The 19,808-nt window shown below is 48.2% G+C and overlaps 1 protein-coding gene across 1 annotated transcript in view; it reads right to left on the bottom strand.

The window, feature by feature from the left end:
• Positions 1-2,433: 2,433 nt before the first annotated feature.
• PASD1 (PAS domain containing repressor 1) overlaps positions 2,434-19,808 on the bottom strand; it is a 50,368-nt gene continuing 32,993 nt past the window's right edge. The window contains exons 11-21 of the mRNA XM_059482913.1: positions 16,581-16,687; positions 14,282-14,429; positions 12,119-12,200; positions 10,661-10,784; positions 9,743-9,843; positions 8,150-8,308; positions 7,460-7,660; positions 6,450-6,655; positions 5,793-5,885; positions 5,124-5,334; positions 2,434-3,913 (exon numbers count right to left, since the gene is read on the bottom strand). Coding sequence (XP_059338896.1) covers positions 3,743-3,913; positions 5,124-5,334; positions 5,793-5,885; positions 6,450-6,655; positions 7,460-7,660; positions 8,150-8,308; positions 9,743-9,843; positions 10,661-10,784; positions 12,119-12,200; positions 14,282-14,429; positions 16,581-16,687 — 1,603 coding nt within the window. The 3' untranslated portion in view covers positions 2,434-3,742. The remainder of the gene's footprint in view (positions 3,914-5,123; positions 5,335-5,792; positions 5,886-6,449; positions 6,656-7,459; positions 7,661-8,149; positions 8,309-9,742; positions 9,844-10,660; positions 10,785-12,118; positions 12,201-14,281; positions 14,430-16,580; positions 16,688-19,808) is intronic.

Here is a 19,808-nt window from a genome sequence, read left to right on the forward strand (position 1 = left end):
CTTCATAAGACACTTACTTTTTCCCATTACAAAATACTTTTAAGAATAATAACATTTATAAATGTATTTATATTCAACATCATATAAAATAAACCAAGATTTATACTCAATTCTAGAGTTTTTCTTATTTTCTTTTTTTTTCCTTGCATGGACTATATACAATATATACAGTAACTCCTCATTGTGTTTGTCAAATCAGCCTGATTATACCCACCAGGCTTTAGCTTATATGTACAAATATGCTAAAAGTGCAAGACTTTATTATTTAAAGCTGCCTGTGTTTTCAGAGGTCTGGAATTGTGTGGCCTATATATATTTATATATAGATATACATCTGCATACATATAAATGTACATTAAAAACACGTATATCTATATATAGTTATGGTATATAGGTATTTGTGTACTAGAAAACCTCAGAACATTTATGACTGATAGGTCAACACCGACACTGGAGGCCAACCCTGCTGCCATCAGTCACATCCCTGCCCTCTGCTCATCACCAACAAGTCACACTTTTGTTTTCTTCTAGGAGGCTGGGGGGGGCATGAACCAAACTTACCAGCAACCCTCAATTCCAAATGAGTCATAAAAGCACAGGTCATAGCTAACACCGAGGTAAACAAATACAAATCAACCTGAATAAAGACATCTTTTATCCATCTGTTTTTTTGAGAGTGACAATATAAGGCAAAACCCCCCTGGCCCTGACTCAGCCTTGCCCTTGGCTGGAGGCAGACTGAGCAAAGACCAAGCAAGCCCCAGAAAGGGTCGGTGGGATTTTGTCCTTTGGAACATGTTGAGAAAACAAGGCCCTGCTTTGAGGCAGTGCCTGGGACTGTGCAGCCCCCACCCACCAGCAGCGAGGCCAGTGGCTGGGGGGGCTTTGAGAATAAGGGGGCACGTGATAAAGTGCATTTTTAGGTCTCTGCTTTTAGCAAGGCTGGTCTAACATGTAAACATCCTCACCAAGCTCCTGTGCTCCTGGCTGGGAGCTGTGAGCAGGGGCTGATGGCAGCCCTGTGTCCCGGCAGCCCAGGGCTGCCATCAGCAGGGCTGTGCCCCATCTGGCACACCCACCACCCCCACCTCCCTCAGAACCCCTTCCCAACCCTATTTATTTTTAGGACTCGCTGTCAATGCCACAGCAATGCCAGAAAACTGCTCTGCCTCAGCTTCCTCCCTACCAAGCCCTGTTAAAAAATACACCCCTCAAGGCCCTGACCCCATCCACCACCACCTCTGAGATGTCTGTGAGTGCCACCTGCCATGGCTGGGCTGTGTGGTGCTGGGACACTGCAGAGCAGCCATGGGGATGCTGGGGTGATGCAGGTTTAATGGGGAAGCCAGGGAAACCACAGCCTTTCCCTCCAGCCAGCCACAAACTGTGCAGTGCTGGAGCCCTAACACAGATTTAGGTTTGCCTCCCCTCTAATGTTATGTGCCAAGGCTATGGTGGAAAAAAAATCCCACTAACAACTCCCAAAAATACAACCCTCTCCTACTGCATCCTCATGAGCAACCCAGCTGCCTTACAATGGGGAAAGGGAGACCCTAAATCTAAGAGTGCTTTAAAAACAAGCGTTTCCTACCCTGAAGGCTCTGTGCTGGCCCTTCATGCAGAACAAACCTGCAGAGCAGGGAAGCCCCAGGTGATAATATTTCAGCCCCAGATTGCCCCCCAAAGGCAGGTGTTCCAAATCCCAGTACCAGCAGTGAGGTGGCCCTGGCCCATGGCTCTGCTGTAGCCACGATTTCTTGTCCTGGTTTGAAACGGAGGGGCTGGCTCAGTGTCCAAGCACCCAGAGGCTGCATGTGCTGTGTGGGCAGGGTCTGTGCTGAGCCCTGGTATTGGACACAGGCTGTTGGGCACCTCATTGCCTCCATCCTGTGGGCAGCCACATTCCCCAGCACGCTGCATGTGGGGAAAAATGTCTTTATGCTGCTCTGAACCCAGGATCCATCGTGTCTGGGAGCTGTGCATTCAGTGTCCCAGTCAAAGCCAACCATGCAGCTGCTTTTGCCCAAGGGAGGGGACCCATGAATAGCCAGGGGTTGGCACAGCTTTTTCACAAATCCACCTCTGCCCTGGCCAAACACCAAAGCACCCCAGGGCCCTGCACCCGTTCCTGAAAGCTCCTGGCTGACCCCAGCTCCAGCAGCCTGTCCTGCCACTGCCCCAGGCAATGTGGCACAGCAAAACCCCATCCCCTGCCCGGGAGGAGCTGCTGGAACAGCCCCTGGAGCCCTGCTGTGCCCTTTTCTAAAACCAGGGCTACTGGCAGCTGCTTGTGCCAAAAGCTTCCCCACCAGTAACACCAGGAACACCAGGAACTGCTGCAGTGCTGCAAGGGCCCAGAAACAGGCATGCAGAAGGAAAAGAAGGAAACAAAAAAAAAACCCCAAAACACCATATTTAAAAAAAAAAAAAAAAAGGCAAACCCAAGCATTCTTCACTTGGTTTCAACAGACATTAGGAACTAAACATTAGGAACTAACTAACTAACTCCTCTCTAAACCTTGCTCTGTCTGCCAACTAGAGCTTTAATGCTCTGGTCCTAATGGTCCTCTGCTCCCTGGTCCTAACTAACCACTGCCTTCACTGCCTTGCAAAGTTTATAGTAATGGCCAAACCCATCTACATTTGGGCTCTAACAATGCCCAAAGTTAGCACTCAGCTACTAACACTCCAAAAATGTACTTTTAAAGTTTTCCTTTGGAAAGACACAAACAGTAGGGACACTTAACTATACACCCACTGAGGAATAAACTGGCTTTTCAATTCATAAATATAAACTTACAGTTAAAAAGTGACAATTTACAAAAATACAATTTATTGCTGACCCTATGGGCTTGTAACATCGTGTGTTGTGATTATACATTTTGGGTTTGCCAAATTGAAATATGACCTAGCAAAACCACAAAGTTTGCTGTCATATGCTGTTCTATGCAAGTTTGTTTGTTTTTATGAATAGAAACATTTACAACTACATCACTTGAAACAACAACAAAAAAAAAGGAGTAAAGATTCTTTGTCTGTAACCTGAAAAATATTTGGCTACAGGGAGTAAAAACCATACAAATTTATCTTCACTTGTTAACCAAAAATAAAACATGACAAATATTGAACTAGCTGTGATGTGAGCTGGTATAACAACAGTAAGAAATTCAGGCAAAAGTGGTGTTACGTAAATTAGCAGCATTATCCAAACTCCTGGAAAAAAATCTGCGGGACTGAGGTATAGAAAAAGGAAAAAGAATTCACAATGGACCTACTACAGCAAAACGAGTTATGTACACGGAAATCCAATGGTGTCCTGTGGACTGGTACAGTCTATGTGCTCCAAATGCTGGGCTTAAATTCACAGTGACTTTCAGCATTGAAGTCCTGAATGGAAAAAGGTTTTTTTCCATTGCAAACCGAGCTCCATGACGGCCTGATGCCGATACCTGCCCTCCCTGCAGCAATAGGCACCACTCCCAGTGGCACCATGGTGCTGGGCCAGGGCACACTCTGCTGCTGGAACAGCATCATGGAATGCATCCCATGCATCTGGCTGCATGGCAATCCCACCAAAGCAGGCCCCTGCAGCCATGCACCCCTGTCAGAGACCATCCATCCCTGCAGGCACACCTCCCCATGAGCCCGACCTCTCCGGTGCCGTGCTCTGACAGCTCCGTGCTCTCCCACGTGCGCCGGGCGCGGCAGCTGCACTGTGTGCTCCTTGTCCCCACAAGCGACCTCAGGGCAGCTGCATCTCGGGCAGGTCAGGCAGGTTGCAGGGCTGGCCCTGTGTGTGGTGGCTCTGCTGCTGTGGGTGCAGGAAGTAGCTCAGGGGGTTCTGCTGTGGGGCGTGGGGCGGCTGGAAAATGCGCTGCGTCGGAGCCCCAGGCACCAGCTCGGGACCCTGCATCTGTTGGGAGACACAAACCTGAGCAGTCAGACCTGCCCCAGCACCCAGCTGTCCCTCTCTGCTGCAGGGCTGATGCTGAGACTCATGCCCCAGAGTGTGCACCAAGTCCTGAACCTGAGGGTGTGAGCTGTGCTCCTCAGGATGCTGCTGCTGTCAGCAAAACCAACAATGCCTGGAGAGCTCTGTCCTAACACGCCCCTGGGGAGCCCAGCAGGAATGGAGACCTCCAGAAGCTACTTGGAGGTACAATCTGAAGGATGTGCAACTTTAATCTTTCACTGGAAAGATCTTCAGACAACCGAGGAAGAGGTCCTAGAGTAACCATGTACCCACCCATGGCTGGTACCTCAAAGACCTGGACTTGCTGTTTCACCCCTGTTAAAGGCACTGTGTCATCAAACTCTGGTTTACTGTGGCCCTGAAGCTGTTTATCTGTTCCAGCATCATCATTCTGCTGTGCACACTGCTGGTCCTCAGGACAGCAATGCAGCCCATGAGGACTCACCCAAAGCAGGGACGGCTCCTGCCCACATTTCCTGACAACAGCGATTCATTTCTCACTTTAAATTCAGTCCTGCTGTGTGGCTGCTTTCAGCTGAACCTCCTCCTCTTGCTTTCTTTTCTATCTTTGCCTGGAGGACTGTAACTTAACCTCTGCCATCCAGGCAAGGCTTGGAGAGTGTGTTACTGATGAATTATTAGTTCCAACAACACCTTTCCTTGGTGGTGTCACTAGTTCAGCATGTACTGATGTAAACTGTGTGCTGAAAAACCAAAATCACCTAGTCCAGAGATGTGTGTTGTGAAATGCTCTTTTTTTAAAAAGAAAGCTGTGATGGCAGCTGATAAAAACCTTGCTCTGATGAGATGTAACAGCAGGAGGTATGTTTCCAAAAGACCTTCTCTCCTATCATTTTTCATGACTACAGCAAGCTTCTCACCAGAGTTCCTCCGCATGAAAAGCTGTGTTTGAAAACCTGGGTATTTCTTCTGTGCGCTATGTGATAACAGAGCTTTTTGGAAAATATGGCCTTGAGCAGGTGCAGAGTCAGCCTGGAAAGGCTGAGCACCTGGCTCTGTGGAGATACAATGGGAATAGAGGATGTGCAAAGGCCCTGACCAGGTTGGATGAGCCAGATAAGCCCCATTTCTTCCAAAACGCCCAACCCATCCCGACCCATCCCTCAGAAAGCTGCTCCTGCTCCAGTACCTGAAGGTAGAGGCGGTGCTGCTGAACCTGCTGCTGTGGCCACTGGTGCAGGTGCAGGGGTGTGCTGGGCTGGTGGGAGGTGAAGCTGGAGTGTGGGACAAGGAGGGACGGGGAGAAGATGGGCGGCGGGGCTGCAGGCCGGGCGGGGCTGCAGGTGGCTGGCGGCACCTGTGCTGCTGGGGGAGCCAGGCCCTGCTGCTCTGCAACAAACCTGCCACAGGGGGAAACCAGGCATGAGAACACACACCCAGACCCTCCCTCAGAACAGGCACTGGGGGGGGGCCCAGCTGCTGCAGAACCTGCCTGGAGCAGGGCTGGCCAAACCTTGCAGCCCCTGATCCCTGATTCCCCTCTGCCCACAAAGCATGGACTGAAAATTAAGGTTTTTAAGGTTGTACATTTTCTCTATGTCTTGGTCTAGCATTTTATGCTTTGCAAAGGCCAGAAAATAGTTCATTTTAATTAACTAATTAATTAATTAAAATACTTAATTTTTCATTTATCATAAAGGTCTTTGTAATTAAAAAATATTCTCATTTTTTCCTAACTGGCTAAACTTTTGTTTCACTTCAGACTGAGACTGTTTGTACAAGTTTTTTCATGTCTTTTTCAATGTCATAAAGTGTCCTGCTAAGACACTGCAGGAAAACAGGGGCCACAGAGACTCACTTTCCTTGCTGCCTGCTGGCACTGCTCTGCACGGGCTGGCAGCTGCTGTTGGCTGTGGGCATCATGGCTTGGATGGACTGATCCAACAGCATCCTGGGGTGGAAGGAAAACAGGATGGTCAGGGAAGGGAGAGGTCCAGGGTCCAAGGTCCTGTCAGTCTCTAGAAACAACTCCTTGAAAATCCTCCATGAAATCAGGCTAGAAACCACTACCTCCGTGAAACCACTACCCAGAAAACAAACTAATGAAATAGGATGCTCCTTATCACCTCACACTTCTCCTGTGAGTACTTGCTGAGAAGATTTGGATTGTTGAGACTGGAGAAGAGAAGGCTCCAGGGACATCTTACAGCACCTTCCAGTAAAGGGGCTAAAAAAGGCAGGAGAGGGACCTTTGGCAAGGGCATGGGGGACTGACTTTAAACTGACAGAGGCAGGGTTACAATAGTTTATGGAAATATGGTGAGAAGAAGATTTAAAGCCCTGATGATACAGCAGGATGTGCACAGCACCCTGCCTGCCTGCACACTGGGCTCACCCCACAGAGGGAACATCCTCACTCTGGCTGTGGCATCCCAAGCCCTGAGCCCAGCCACGCCTGCCCTCCTTGCTGCTGCTCCTGTCACTGCCCCAGGATGGTCCAGCAGGGCTCTGGTACCTGAGGCTCCTGTCCTGGCTGTACTCAGCTGGTGTTTGCCTCTCAGTGCTGTCAGTGGGCACCTGTGCAGCCACGGCGATGGGGTGAGCCTGGGAGAACACCATGGGGCTGTTGTAGAAGGGCACTGGGATGCTGCCCTGCCCTGGCACACACGTTTGCTGGCCTTGGCTTCCTCTCATGGGGTGCTGCTGCTTCTGCTGCTGTACCTGGAATGAAGACAGAGGTACCCATGTAAGTTTTAAAGCTCCCTAATGGAAGGATAAAATAACCACTCACAGTGGGCAGGTGGGAAAAGGAGAAGGAACAATAGGATATTGTCCCTGAACTGTAGTAGGAACAGTATATCTATTCAAGACCACCAACCCCTTAGCATTTATTGTCCCTGGCATCCCCAGACAGTCTTTTGAGAAATTAGAGTACAAGGGTAAGGGCACAAAAGGCTTGAGGAGGAAGAGAACAGCTTAAGAGGGGAAGTGCAAATCTGAAGTCTCCAAGGAAAGTATCTTGTGGGTCCTTTAAAGCAGCAGTGTTGGCTTTTTTGTTTTTGAACAACTCAAGTCTTTCCCATCTTAATAGTGGATTTAGGTCTAGTGGTGACAAAATTGTTCTTTCAAAGCTGCCTTCCAAGACTCCTCAGGCAGAGCAAAAGTAATCTTTTAAAATGACACCTACTCCTGTGCTATGAAACCACAACTCTCACTGGCCATGAATAACAAGCACGGTGTTGATGAGAGCCCAGACCTCCCATTCACATCCTCCCCGGGCACCAGGAGAGCTCCAGCACTGTCTGGGGTTTAAATGCTTTTTGGCTACCTGGTTTTTATTTTTATAGTTGAATGCCATTTGTGTCAGGAGACACTTGTTCACAAGTGTTCACAAGTGAGTCCTGACACAAACTCCTCAGTACAGCCAGCACAGAGGGGATGCACCATGGCAGGGACCACGGGGCCATGGCAGACAAGCATTCAGGAGCCGGAGAAGCAGATGAGGAGGATGGAGCAGGCGGTGACCTGGGGGGCAGTGCCACAGGGGTCCCTGAGGAATGGCTGCGGTGACAGCAGCTGGGGGCTGCAGTGCTGCTTTGTCCCGGGCAGGGCTGGCTGCTGTGCCTTCTTGGCGGTGCTGTGCCGGGGCGCGCCCTGGGGCCGCCGGGGGCCGGGCTGCTGCACGGCGGCGTTGAGGATGACGGGGATCGGCTGCTGCATCAGCATCTGCGGGGAGAGAGGCACAGGAGCTGCTGGCTGTGCTGCCTGGCAGGAACAGCACTGCAGCAGCAGCACTGTCTCTAAATCCAGGCAAAATGAGTAACAGAAAATCAAATGTTAGCTTGTGTCAAGTATTTATTCAGAGCCAGGAATGTTGCAGCTCCATTGTGCCTGCTGTGTTTTGCAGGAGTGGCGGTGGGATCCAGCAGCACTAACCAGACATGGAACCACCAAGCTTTTTTGTGCATGGGAGACTTTGGATTAATTTGGGATTGCCTTTTTCTAAATCATAGAAATTACTGATTCAATACTCAGCCAGATATTGACATCACTCATCTCTCAGGAAACATCACTCCCACATCCAAATCCAAGTTACCAATTTGTCAAGAGTTCATTCCCAAAAGATTTTGCCACAGACAATTTTGTTACTGCTCTGTGTGCTCAAAGGAAAAGCAAATGTTTGGTGAGTTTGGGGGCGCCAGGGGCAGCAGGTACCTGCAGGTTGGAGTCCTGCACGAGCTGGAGCTGCTCCTTGATGACATGGAGCTCCTCTTGCTGTGTTTTGATGTCAGCCTGCAGGATGCGAGTCCTCTCCTCCAGCTGCTCCTTCAGCTGGTGCATCATCCCCAGCTGGGTGGGGAAATGGTACACTGGCTGCAGAGAACAGAGAAAAGGGACCACATCGTAGGACCAGCTCTGCTACTCACATCCATTGCAATGCTGGATTCAGAAAAATGACTGCTTTTCAGCTTTAGCCATAAAAAATATGATGCTGACAAAAACTGGCAATTGCACATTTAACCAAAGTGCCACTGTAATTCCAGAGCAACAGCACATCTGGCTTACAGTGCCTCCTGCAGGGGTTGGTCTCTATAATTTCTGCATAGATGAAGTGTCTATACAGGGGACTCTCCCGTCCCCTCAGGATAACATCCTGCTGGTTTGGGCCCAGCTGTGTTTTGGGGCAGACACTGCACCCAGACCCTTGCCACACCTCCTGGCTGGGCTTTCAGTTGTGCTGATAATGATATTTGGCAGATGCCAGGCCCGAGATGGGCGGCAATTCCACCTGGGGATCCATCCTTCACACCTACAGTGGCCATTTTCAGTCTGTTTTATAGTTTGGACATTTACTGCACTGATACCAAAGCCCTGTAAGGACAGACCTTGTCATTATGGTTTATGACTCATTTTTCTTGGAGTTTTTGTTTTCTTTTCTTTTCCTGGCCTAACTCAAACCTTCCATGGCATCCCCTCTTCAGCATTGTATCAGCCTGTAGGTAGCTGGTAGAGATTTAGGGAGAAGCCTTCAGCAGCCCACAACACTTTTTACAAGTGTAAACCTTCTCCTATGCTATTTCCTTGGGTGTCCCATCTGCTCTGTCTGCTCTCTGAAATAAGTGGTTGCCATAAGGTTGTTGCAGGTAAATCTCAGCAACAGAAAGGGCACAGAAACCTTGTCACCACTCTGGGATGAGCCAGCAAGGACGTGGGGGCAATGAACCAAAGGCACTTGGGCTGCCCTGCTGACAGGACACAGCAGTGCTCTGAACAAAACCAAAGCACATCACAGGGTGCTGGGAGGGCACTGCCAGCTGAGCTACGGGGGGCTGAGAGAGGTGCTGAGGAGTGGCTATGGCCTGGAAATGAAAACTGTGCCTTACTGTAGGTCCATAGCACCTCTAGTGCAGAGCTGGTGCTTTAACAGCTCATACCAGGGATGAGCAAGTGCAGGGAACTGGACAACTGAGGTTGGAGATCTGAGGATAAGTCTAAAGGGAGAAATCAGGTTCCTGCATGCCCCTGATAATTTCAAGTCCTTGGTGTCAGCACCCATTTTGGATAAAGGCCACCTCACGTGTACAAACCCCAAGAGAGGAGTGTTGGTGGTGTGAAAAGGGATTTAGCCTGGAGGAGCAAACCGAATGCTGAAAGAAGGCAGCAGAGGAGCCTCTGGTGTCTCTCCACGGCTCTGCCAGCCAGTGGCCCTCCCCAGGAACACCCAGAGTGTGGGACGCAGCCTCTCTGAGGGTGGGATCAGTGCTGGCTGTGCCCATTCCCTGCAGCCCCAGCGGGCTCAGCACTGACCTGGGCGCCGCCGGGCGCTGCCAGCCGCAGCGCCGCCTTGTCCCCCGGAGCCCCGGGCCGCGTGGGGGTGCTGGTGTCCGTGCGCCGCATGGACGATGTGGCTGCGGGAGAGACACTCACTGAGACACGGCACGGCCTGCCTGGGCACCCGGCTGAGCCCGAGATCCACCTGTGCAGATGGGCACTGGCCCAAACAGCGCCAGAGTGGGTCCTCAACCTGCGCCTCTCTGGTCCCTCTGGCTCCCCACCTCACTTGCTGGGTTCCCTCCTGATTCCCCCTATTCTCTGCCCCTCTGTGGTCCCTCTGGCTCCTCTCTTGATGCTAACCCCCTATTCAGCCTGCCCTCCACGGCGTATCCAGATGAGATCCCCCTCCCCACAGCAAGAAAAGTCCCCTGAGTTTCCTCCCCCACACAGAGCACTGCAGTAATCTTGCAGCCTCGCCCAGGGCAAGGAGGGCACTGATGGGAGCTGGGATGAAGCTGCCAGCAAGGCAGGCATCCTTCTGTGCTCCTTCTGCAGGGATTTCAGAGGAGAGACCCCATAATAAAATGATACTATCCCGACATAAAATTTTTGTCAGTGAGCTTGGTTCAATCAAGCCAGCGAGTCCCCTTCTGGGGAAGCACAGCAAAAGCCGTGACCCTCGGCTGGTGACAAGCCCGGGGAAATGGCTCTCACACAGGGGGTGGGCAAGGGGGAGGAGATGACAGGGCAGGTGGCTGTGGCTCTGTTGATGCTCTGTGACTTGTGACACTCGGCTCTGTTGCTGCTCTGTGACCTGCCATGACTCGCTATGTCACTCCCAGCACTGAGCATCCCCTTCCCACCGCCACCTGGTCACTCCCAGCCCAACCCGAATATTTGGGAGGCTGCTCCTCCCTCCATGCCCCCCAGCGGGGCTGCCCCGGCACGTACAGGTGGAGTCGGACAGGGTGGTGTGCGAGGAGCGCCGGGAGCTGTGCGAGGACAGCGACACTCCCTCCCGGCTGGCGTCCTGGCTGCTGCCGCACTGCCCCACCTCCAGGTAGCTGCTGTGGCTCTGCGGGAGCGAAGCACAACGGTGAGACCCTCAGCAGCAGGAAATGGCCCTGGAAGGGACCTCTGCCTCCTGGAGCCCTTGTCTGCAGACAAACCCAGCACCTGCGTACACACATCAGCAAGCCCTGCTCCCCTGCCCCGCTGCGCTCACCCCAAAGCCCGCGGGCACCCACCCGATGGCAGCCAGCAGCACTGGAGGATTGCTGCACACTGTCATTGCTGCCCATGGCCTGAACTCTGCTGTGCCAGCTCTTTCAACCCTGCCCACAGAGCCCTGGGCAACGGGAAATTGCTTTTGTCAGCCTCTTTCTCCCCGATCTCTTCAGGGATGTCACAGCTGGCTGGCTGCGGTGCACTGGGGGTGCTGGCAGGGGGAATGAACAATGCTGGCAGGAGGTGCTACCTGGGGAATGGTTTTGTCCATGGAAGAGATGGAGAGAGATAACTGGAAAGGGACAGGCAACAGCTAGAGCCCCAGGGGGACCTACAGCAAATGTCTCCTGAGGGGGACAGGCACTGGGCAGTGCTGAGAGCTGCAATCCCACTCACTGCTCCCTGGGCAGCAGAAGGGAACAGCCTGAGCTCCCATAAAGTAATGTCTGAGGCTGATGGAATGAACAGCTGCACAACAGCCCACTTGAAATTACTTTGCTGATCTTATTTGTAAACTACCAAGAGGAGAAACTTAAAAGTAGTTAAAATGACCCTGACTCAAGCCATGGAAATTATTGCTCATGGAAGTTATAGGTCACAATCACTCGATGTGATCCAGCAACTGAACTGAAATCTAGGTAAGTGTTTTCCCTTGCCTTCCCATCTTCATCTGAGTATCAGTGATGAGCTGGTACAAGCAATAGAGGTACCCTGTGGTACTGCCCTACCCTGGGATCCTCTGTGCCTTGCTAAGGGTGACAGGTCCAGCAATCTGGCCTCCAGCTCCAGCTCTACTTCTCTGCTTCTGAGCTGAGGTTTGTGTCCTGGTCTCAGAAAGATTACAGGGATCAGAACAGAGAATGCAACTGCTGAATTCACAGCTATTGTGGAATCAGAGAATGCTTGGTGTTACAGACCATCTAGCTCCAATCCTCCTGCCGTGGGCAGGGACATCTTCCACTAAATCAGGCAGTTCAAAGCTTATCCAGCCTGTCCTAAACCAACATGGAGCCAGGCACCAGAAAGCTTCTTAGGGCCTGCCTGAATCATGACCCAGTTCAAGGCTTGGAATGAGATGGGAGCAAAGAAAATGGAGAGGAACAGATATTTCCCTCAGACTGGTAAGCTATGACTCAGTTTGGTTTAAACATCTGCTCACTCAGCTGTGAAGGAACGTGGTACCTTTAGAGAAGAGGATGCCAGTTCAATTGATGACTCTTCAAGGCCAAGATCTCGTCTTCTCTCAGCCCGAACCTCTGCATAACTAAAAGAAAACCGAAAATAAAAAACCAAAAAAACCAAAAAACAAACCCCCCAAAAAACCAACAAAAAATTATTTTACAGCTTCTGCGCAGGTATCCTATGCCAACAAGTGTACATTCATTTTCTAACCTGATGATGATGAACAAGCATCCTTTTTTTTGTATGGTATTTCAGTGATCCCTATGACAGTGCCTTGGGCAGGTTCCGCCTTCTCAGGGTGCACAGAACTGTGCATGCATCAGAGTCAACATCCTGCACTCCAGTGGAAGCTCCAAATACAAACAGGCAGCTACACAAGTGCAATGTGAATTGCAGGAACCCCTACAAGGTGCCTCTGGAACTATATATTTTCTTTCCTTACTTTTTTCCCTCTGAAATAATGAAATATTTACAGTAACAAATGCCCCATGATTCACCACTGGGATAAATTGGAGAGGATGTTTCAAAGACTCTCTGAGTGCTCATGCATCGTGGGCACTGAGAGGTGCCAGACTTTAGGGTGATGAAATATTAATGAGCTGCAACCTTTGTGGGAGGCAAGAGAAGCTGCTGAACCGACCTCACTTACATCATTGTGGTAATGAATTTTCCTGAAAGAACATTTTAACTTGTGTGCTTCAGTAACATATTTTAAGCCTTAACTATCTGAGACAGAATTGAACTTCAAAACCTATTTAGGACTACATCATTAGGTTTAAGAGGCACTGGAAGCAGAAAGAAGAAACAAGTTCATGCACAATAAATTCAGCCCTTAAAGTGAAGCTGAATTCCCTGAAGGATGGCAGAAGTAAGACAACTGAGAAGTAATCTCTCTGTGTAATATTTGCTTATGTTAGCACTTCATATGTAGTTTATACCACAGATCACAGAATCAGAATCAAAAGAATTTGGGTTGAAAGGGACCTTAAAAATTATCTGGTTCCAAGCCCTCACCTGTGGGCAGAGCACCTTCCACTAGCCCAGGCTGTTCAGGGCCCAGCCAACCTGGCCTTGAATGCTTCCAGGGATGGGGCAGCCACAGCTTCTCTGGGCTTCCAGTGCCTCACCATTCCCACAGGGAAGGATTTCTGCCTAAGATCTAATCTAAACCTATCCCTGACAGTTCAAAGCCATTCCCCCTTGTTCTACAACTCCATCACTCCTTCTCCAGCTCTCTTGGAGCTCACTTAGGCACTGGAAGAGGCTCTAAGGTCTCTCTGGAGCCTTTTCCTCTCCAGGCTGAACAACCCCAGCTCTCTCTTCCTGTCCTAACAGGAGAGGTGCTCCAGCCCTCTGAGCATCTTCATGGCTTCCTCTGGCTCATTGCAACACACCCATATTTTTCACATTTACTGGTGTTTGCTCTCCCAGATGTTTGACAGGAAAAGAGGGGGACTAGAAAAAAAGTTGATTCTTGACACTACAAAAACACAGCGAGCGATAAGTTTATTCAAGTTAATAGAGCAAACCAGTGTGTCACTACTTTTTCAAGCCCTTCAGAAAATATATTCTTACTCTTCACATAGTCTTTTTTGAGATGGTGGTGGTAATCCAGCAGATTCCCCTCCAGAAGGTGCATTCACAGAGCATCCTACACATGCACTGCCTTCCAGCACGGGCTGGAGCTCAGCACCAGCAGCTTCCCACTAGGGGGGGATCCAGGGCTGGATTTGGGTGAGGAATAAGGCCAGCAAGCCACCAGCTAACTTCAAGTCATAAATATTTAAAGCTCTGATCAAAAGGTTTTGCAGGAGTTATATGATCTCATTCATGCCCAGAAAGATATGTCTGATTCCCAACAGCTTTAATTCTTTCTATGGCCATGTCATCACTAGGGACAAAAGGGGAATGTAACACACTGATAAATTTGGCCAAAGCTGGCTTCCAGGCTTTTGACTCATTTGGGAAAAGAAAAAAAAAAAAAAGGAAAAAAATAGTAAATAGAACACAATTTCCTTGTCAGAATAGTTTCATGGAATTACACATCATTTTATGTGTCAGAAGCACGAACACACTAAGCATGTTGGCTAACATGAAACAGAGCTAGAAAAAGCAGTGGCTGAACACTAAGACACAACACTCTGTGAGCAGTTTGGTGCTTACCTAACTACCAGATGAGTGCAAACAATGAACTCAGGCTTGGAGTTCCACTGGTGGTAGGTGATGTAGTAGTGAGTCTGCAGCCATATCCACTGCTGCCCTTTGGTCAGGAACCTATAGTAACAGGATTTGCCTTTTCCAAACTGCATCACTGTTGAACAGAAAGAGAAAACAATTTATAGCAAAAGGGGATTTTATGGTGCAAAGGTCCCACACCCCTCTCCCAGACTGGGGCAGTGCTAAAATGGTTCTTGAGCTTTATAAGCAAGACAAATGATACATAACCATGTACTCAGCTCTTGTCTGGGGTCACTCCTGCTGACTTTCAAGAGTGCCCTTTGCTACTTTGAGATTTCTCTTATAACTGGTATAACTAGCTGTATTTTTATAACTTATGGGTTCCCTGAAATAAGCATAAATAAACAAATTATTTGCCTTTCATAAGTACATGAGAATGCATTTCAAAGACTGAAGATGTGAAGTAAGAATACTAATAATGACACAAAACAAGAAGATTGTGGAGTTTTAACTGAGAGTTTTCTTCTAAGATGTGGCCTACTCCAACCTGGTATGTATTATCAGGCTATGTCCAGAAGAATCTCAGGTGCTGTAATACAACTGGAGAATAGTGAGGGGAACCACATTAAATAACCACACAAATTGTTCCAGACTGCTGGGAGTACAAACTGTAACATGCTCACTTAAGTACCCACAATTAATGCAAAGTAAAATACAAACATGGTTTAAACAAACCCATTTCACTCGACAGTAGGCAAGGTGTCTGCCCAAAGTGCCAATGTGACAAACAGGAACCTAGCAAGCCAAACTAACCCAAGTGGTTTTTTACTCACCTGCACACCTCTATTTTGTTAAAATATAAGGACTGATTTCTTTATCGAGCCCATTAACAGTGATGGGCTTTAGATGAAGCACTTAGCAGAGATTTTCTGGCTAACATGACATGCTGGGGATCCCTCAGTTCCTAGTCCTGGCAGACATGTCCTGAAGCACTTCTCTAAGTCACTTTGCCAGCACTTTACTTTGTTTCCCTGTGCACTAAAACAAGAACAGGTGTGTTGTGAAAATATTCTTCTAATAGGTAAGAGGAATGCCTGGATGATAGAGATGTAAAATTTAAATCATCAAACTGATTCTCTGCTGAATGATCTGACCCACTCTCAGTACAGTTTGTGTCTTCACCAAACTGCACATGCATTACCAAAAGGCTCTCACTTGAATCTGAATTGTCTTTTAAGAAACAGCACTAAGAAGAACTGTGCTTGAGAGCAGCTAAAATACTCTGTTAATGTTCACTTTGCTGCATTTGACACAATTTTGTGCTCTCCTGTCACAGCTTCCTCTCTGTGCTCAGCCAGGCAACCCTGGCACCTGGGCAGGGCAGGGCAGCCAGCAGGGAAGGGGAGCAGGGAAACCTGACATGCAGACAAGTATTCTTCCCCATTCTCTTCTGGATCCCTCAGAGGGTCTGTGGTAGAGATGAGGGTGGTTTGCAGCTTTTCTCCAGTGGGCTGTGGGGCTTCTTGGTCCCAGCCTCGTGCTGCTCTGCATCTCAGAGCAATTACAGCATCCTGCTTGCTCCCCTCTCTGGGGTGCCTTTGTTTCCTTTGAACAAAACATTCTCCTCTCAAGTGGAGATAGCAGAGAGACAGACAGTGTCCCCCACAAGAAACCTGTAAGTAATATTTCTTCATGGACCTTCTTTGGTGTTCACTGAACTTGACTTTTGTGCTTTGTTGTTTTCCTTTCAGATTGACCAAACATGAGCCATATTCACCCACAGGGAAACTGTGTTCAGTGCTTTTATGTAAAATAATTCTGAACCTCCAGAAGCATTTTGCTAATGAGTAAGTGAGGTTCATAGCACCTAATTGCACAGGGAGGTGATCCAAATGATGCTCTCAAAAGGTGTTTTGGTGAGCTGAGCCTCCTGGTTAACTCCAGAGCCCAGGGGGATGGCAAGACCATGAACCGTGAGAAATCAACAAAACTCACAGGGCAGAGGGGGGATAGCTCTGACTCCCAACTTCTAATCTCATTTCACTCTGAGACAGCCTGTGCTCAAACAAGGTATCTGCTAATTTAGGAAACCTGCACTAACAGCTCCTGATCTGAGGGAATTCTGCAGATTCCAACCTCCCAGGTAAGTGTCAGCTGTGACAGTCTGACATGGACAGGGAGAGTTCCTACATGTTCCTGAAGAAGCCTTTTGCAATGACAGTAAAAGGTTTTGCACAAGTGACAAAGGAGATCAGAGACACGTTGCAGAGGCAGGGCAACTTACAGTGTTCATGGCACCTAGCAAGAAGCTCCAGGTCATCTGCGTGGTAGTAATCATACCCTGACGTTCCCAGAACCTCAAAGGGCAAATATCCTATAATAGGTGGAGCCCTAGAAAGGAAGCAAATGGCAGGGAGTGAGCACAAAACTTGACTCTGACATCCTGGCAGATAAGCTGTGATGCAGCAACAAACACCATCATTCACTTGGCAGGGAAATCTGGAGTGGGTTTTCATCTAGGCAGTGGTGCATTTTCATATACAAACCAAAAACTGACAGGGAGAGGTACAAATTGAGAAAATGAAAAGGTGTGTGTTTACTGTTCCACAGCCTATTCATTATGTGGGTGTAGAGAAAGGCATGTACATATGTGAGTGACTCAATTCATTAAGGATGCTTGTGAGACACAGCTTGAGAAATGCTATGGCTGATCCTGCACACAACAACTTGGAGCCAGAGTAAAATTATCCAGTAGGTTGGATGTAAGTGTCATTTGGGTAGTAACTGGAGAAGAGAGAATAAGTGGGAAGCTGCAGCTTGGGAAAAAGTAATTGCTCCCCTGGAAAAGCTTGGGAAACTACAGCCACCAAAACTCTCTGTGCTGGTAGTGCAGATAGCCATGGGCATGGGGCTGATTGAGGGCTGTTTGTGCTTTGGTTGAATTGATGAAGTATTTAGATAGGCACATTGCAATGACTGACCTCACTATTCTGCTATCAATTCTAGATTTTCCTTTTTCTAGGCAAAACATGAGATTTTTTTTTTTTAAAAGCAGGCATCCTAACACAGCCTGACAGCTTATGATTATGAAACAACACTGAAATGTGGGGAGAAAACCACTGGTTTTGTCTCTGCTCCCTGTACCAGACTGTCACTCTCCATCTCCCAGAGCTCAGGTCCAACCCTGTCTGCACCAACTCAAGCACTCAGTGGGGCAGGACCTGTGCTGATGTGGCTGCAGGATGTGCTGGCAGTGCTCACCTGCCAAGTTCAGTTTGGGCAAAATGGTGAATAACTCAAAATGGGGCAGAATGGAGGTGATGGTCCCTATCAAACCTGCCTCTCCTGCTGCCCCTCTCCTGCTCAGCTGAGTGCTCTTGAGGAAGAAGACTATGAGGAAAAAGCTATTTCAGTGTATTACAGGTGTGTTTGGATGGATCAGTCCTGAGTTTCTTGGTTATTACTGTGTGAAATTCTCTCTTGGCTGTGCCACATTTCTCCCCTTGAGAGGCACAGTGGGCATTGCTTATTCAGCCACAGAGAGCCCAGGCAGGTCCATAACCTCCCTCCTCCCCACAGGTGTGGCAGCCTGGCACCAAGGAATGGGGGAGAAGGACAATGTGCCTGACAGCAGTGCCAGGAGGAGCAAGGTGTGAGCAGGAGCTCCTGATCCCAGCACAAGGGCTTGGCTGGGAGAGCCAGGCCTCCCCTTGACAGCAAATCCCCTGGAACAGAATGTGCTGAGCACACATGTGGTCTCTGCCACAATACAGCTTCATTTATTTAAGTAACTTTTCACAGCACTCTGTTCCTTTTCCTCATGTGACCCAGATTTCTGTTAATGATGATAATATGTGTATTTATTAAAGTGTCCTTGCTATCTCTTTGGCAGAATGCATCACTGTTTCTCCTACTGCTTATATTCAAGACAATAGTGTCTTTCAGATGCACATCAGATAAACATTTAAGCTGATCAGGAAATTATTATGCTTTCCTGAATATCACCAGAGCTCCTCATAAAAGAAAGAAACCACAAAATGCTCCTCATCTGTCATTTAACAGGGAGATGCCTTGTGGAGCAATTTAAAAGTGTCTTGTTAGCCCAAGTTCCAGTCCTGAGATCTGCAGCTTGCTGTGCAATGGGAATTCACAGTCTTTAGAGAGTCTTTTGGGTGCAGTGTTTTAATAAATGAAGGGAAAATAACAACAGTACCACAGTGCAGAAGAGAAACAAATCATTATCAAAGTTGATGGGTTTGTCTTCCTCTACACATATTTACATAGAGACCCAGAATACAGGTTTTTCCTATCTTTCTCATGTTTATCCACATCTATGGAATGTTTTTATTGCATCTGTCTTTGATTTGAATTGTGATCATGACAGTAAAGGTCCTGATTCCAGCTGCTGCTGGGTACCCTCTGCCCTGCTGATGGCACACCTCAGTGCCAGGCAGCCTGTGCTGATGCAAATCAGCAAGAAACAGCAACATTTCAGTGTCCTGCAGATTGTACTGGAGGGAGCTTGGAATCAGTGATTAAATGAGACAACTCCCACGATCTCCTCTCATTCTTGGGTCTGAGCTCACTGCTTGCATCTGGATCTGTCACAAACTCTGCCTCAGCATCTGCATCATCCTAATTTCCTCTCAGCAGCAATGGCCTCCTCTCTGGGGATATCAGAGGGACTGGAGCATCTGCAAGCACCCAGCACAGAGATTCCTCTCTGAGTCATAACCCACATTCATCAAAAGGCTCTTTGACAAGTTTCAAAGCAGCTCCTACTCAGCTCTTTCACAGGAGCTGCAGGGACACAGCCCTGAGGAGAAGCAGCTCACTTCATCAGTGACGTGAGGGGCTTAGGGCTCCTTTACAAATCTTAACATCAATCAGCTGATTCTAAAAATGTGCATTATCAGACAGGCCGATGAAAGTCTAACAAAGCCACCCCAGCAAGATCTCCTCTGAATTAATAATTATCTGACTGTCCCAAACCACACACAATCAGCTGTAGGGGTGTCACAGGGTCAGTTCCTCCATGCATCAAGGCATGATGTGAGGCACACACCTTCTGTTCTATAGAAATGAAAGTTATTACTCATTTTTATTTGCTCTCTCTCTTTCTTGCTCTAAATGTGGAGATGGTATTTAGATTTTTTTCCTCACCAATATTTTTTCCCTTACAGCCTTATTTACTAGTCTTCTGTTTTTACTTTGCACAGCTCACAAGGGGAGGGATAATGAAGAGGGTAGGATTTTACAATGTGCTTATGCACATATGTCAAATACAGAGAAGTGAGAGAGTGAATAAAACCCACCAGCTTCTTTTGAAGAAAATTAATCCTAAATTAAGCAGCTTAATAAACTGGTTCCAGTCTGTTTCATTCACCAAGCTGAATTCTAGCCCACCATATTGCATTGTCAAAAACTAATCTACAATTAAATAATAAAATCCACTGTTTTTTATTTTGGTTTTAGAAATTCTATCCTTTCTCAAGCTGAAAAGTCAAAAGCT

The sequence above is a fragment of the Ammospiza nelsoni genome, chromosome 15, assembly GCF_027579445.1.
Source record: "Ammospiza nelsoni isolate bAmmNel1 chromosome 15, bAmmNel1.pri, whole genome shotgun sequence".
In the NCBI taxonomy this organism is placed as follows: domain Eukaryota; kingdom Metazoa; phylum Chordata; class Aves; order Passeriformes; family Passerellidae; genus Ammospiza; species Ammospiza nelsoni.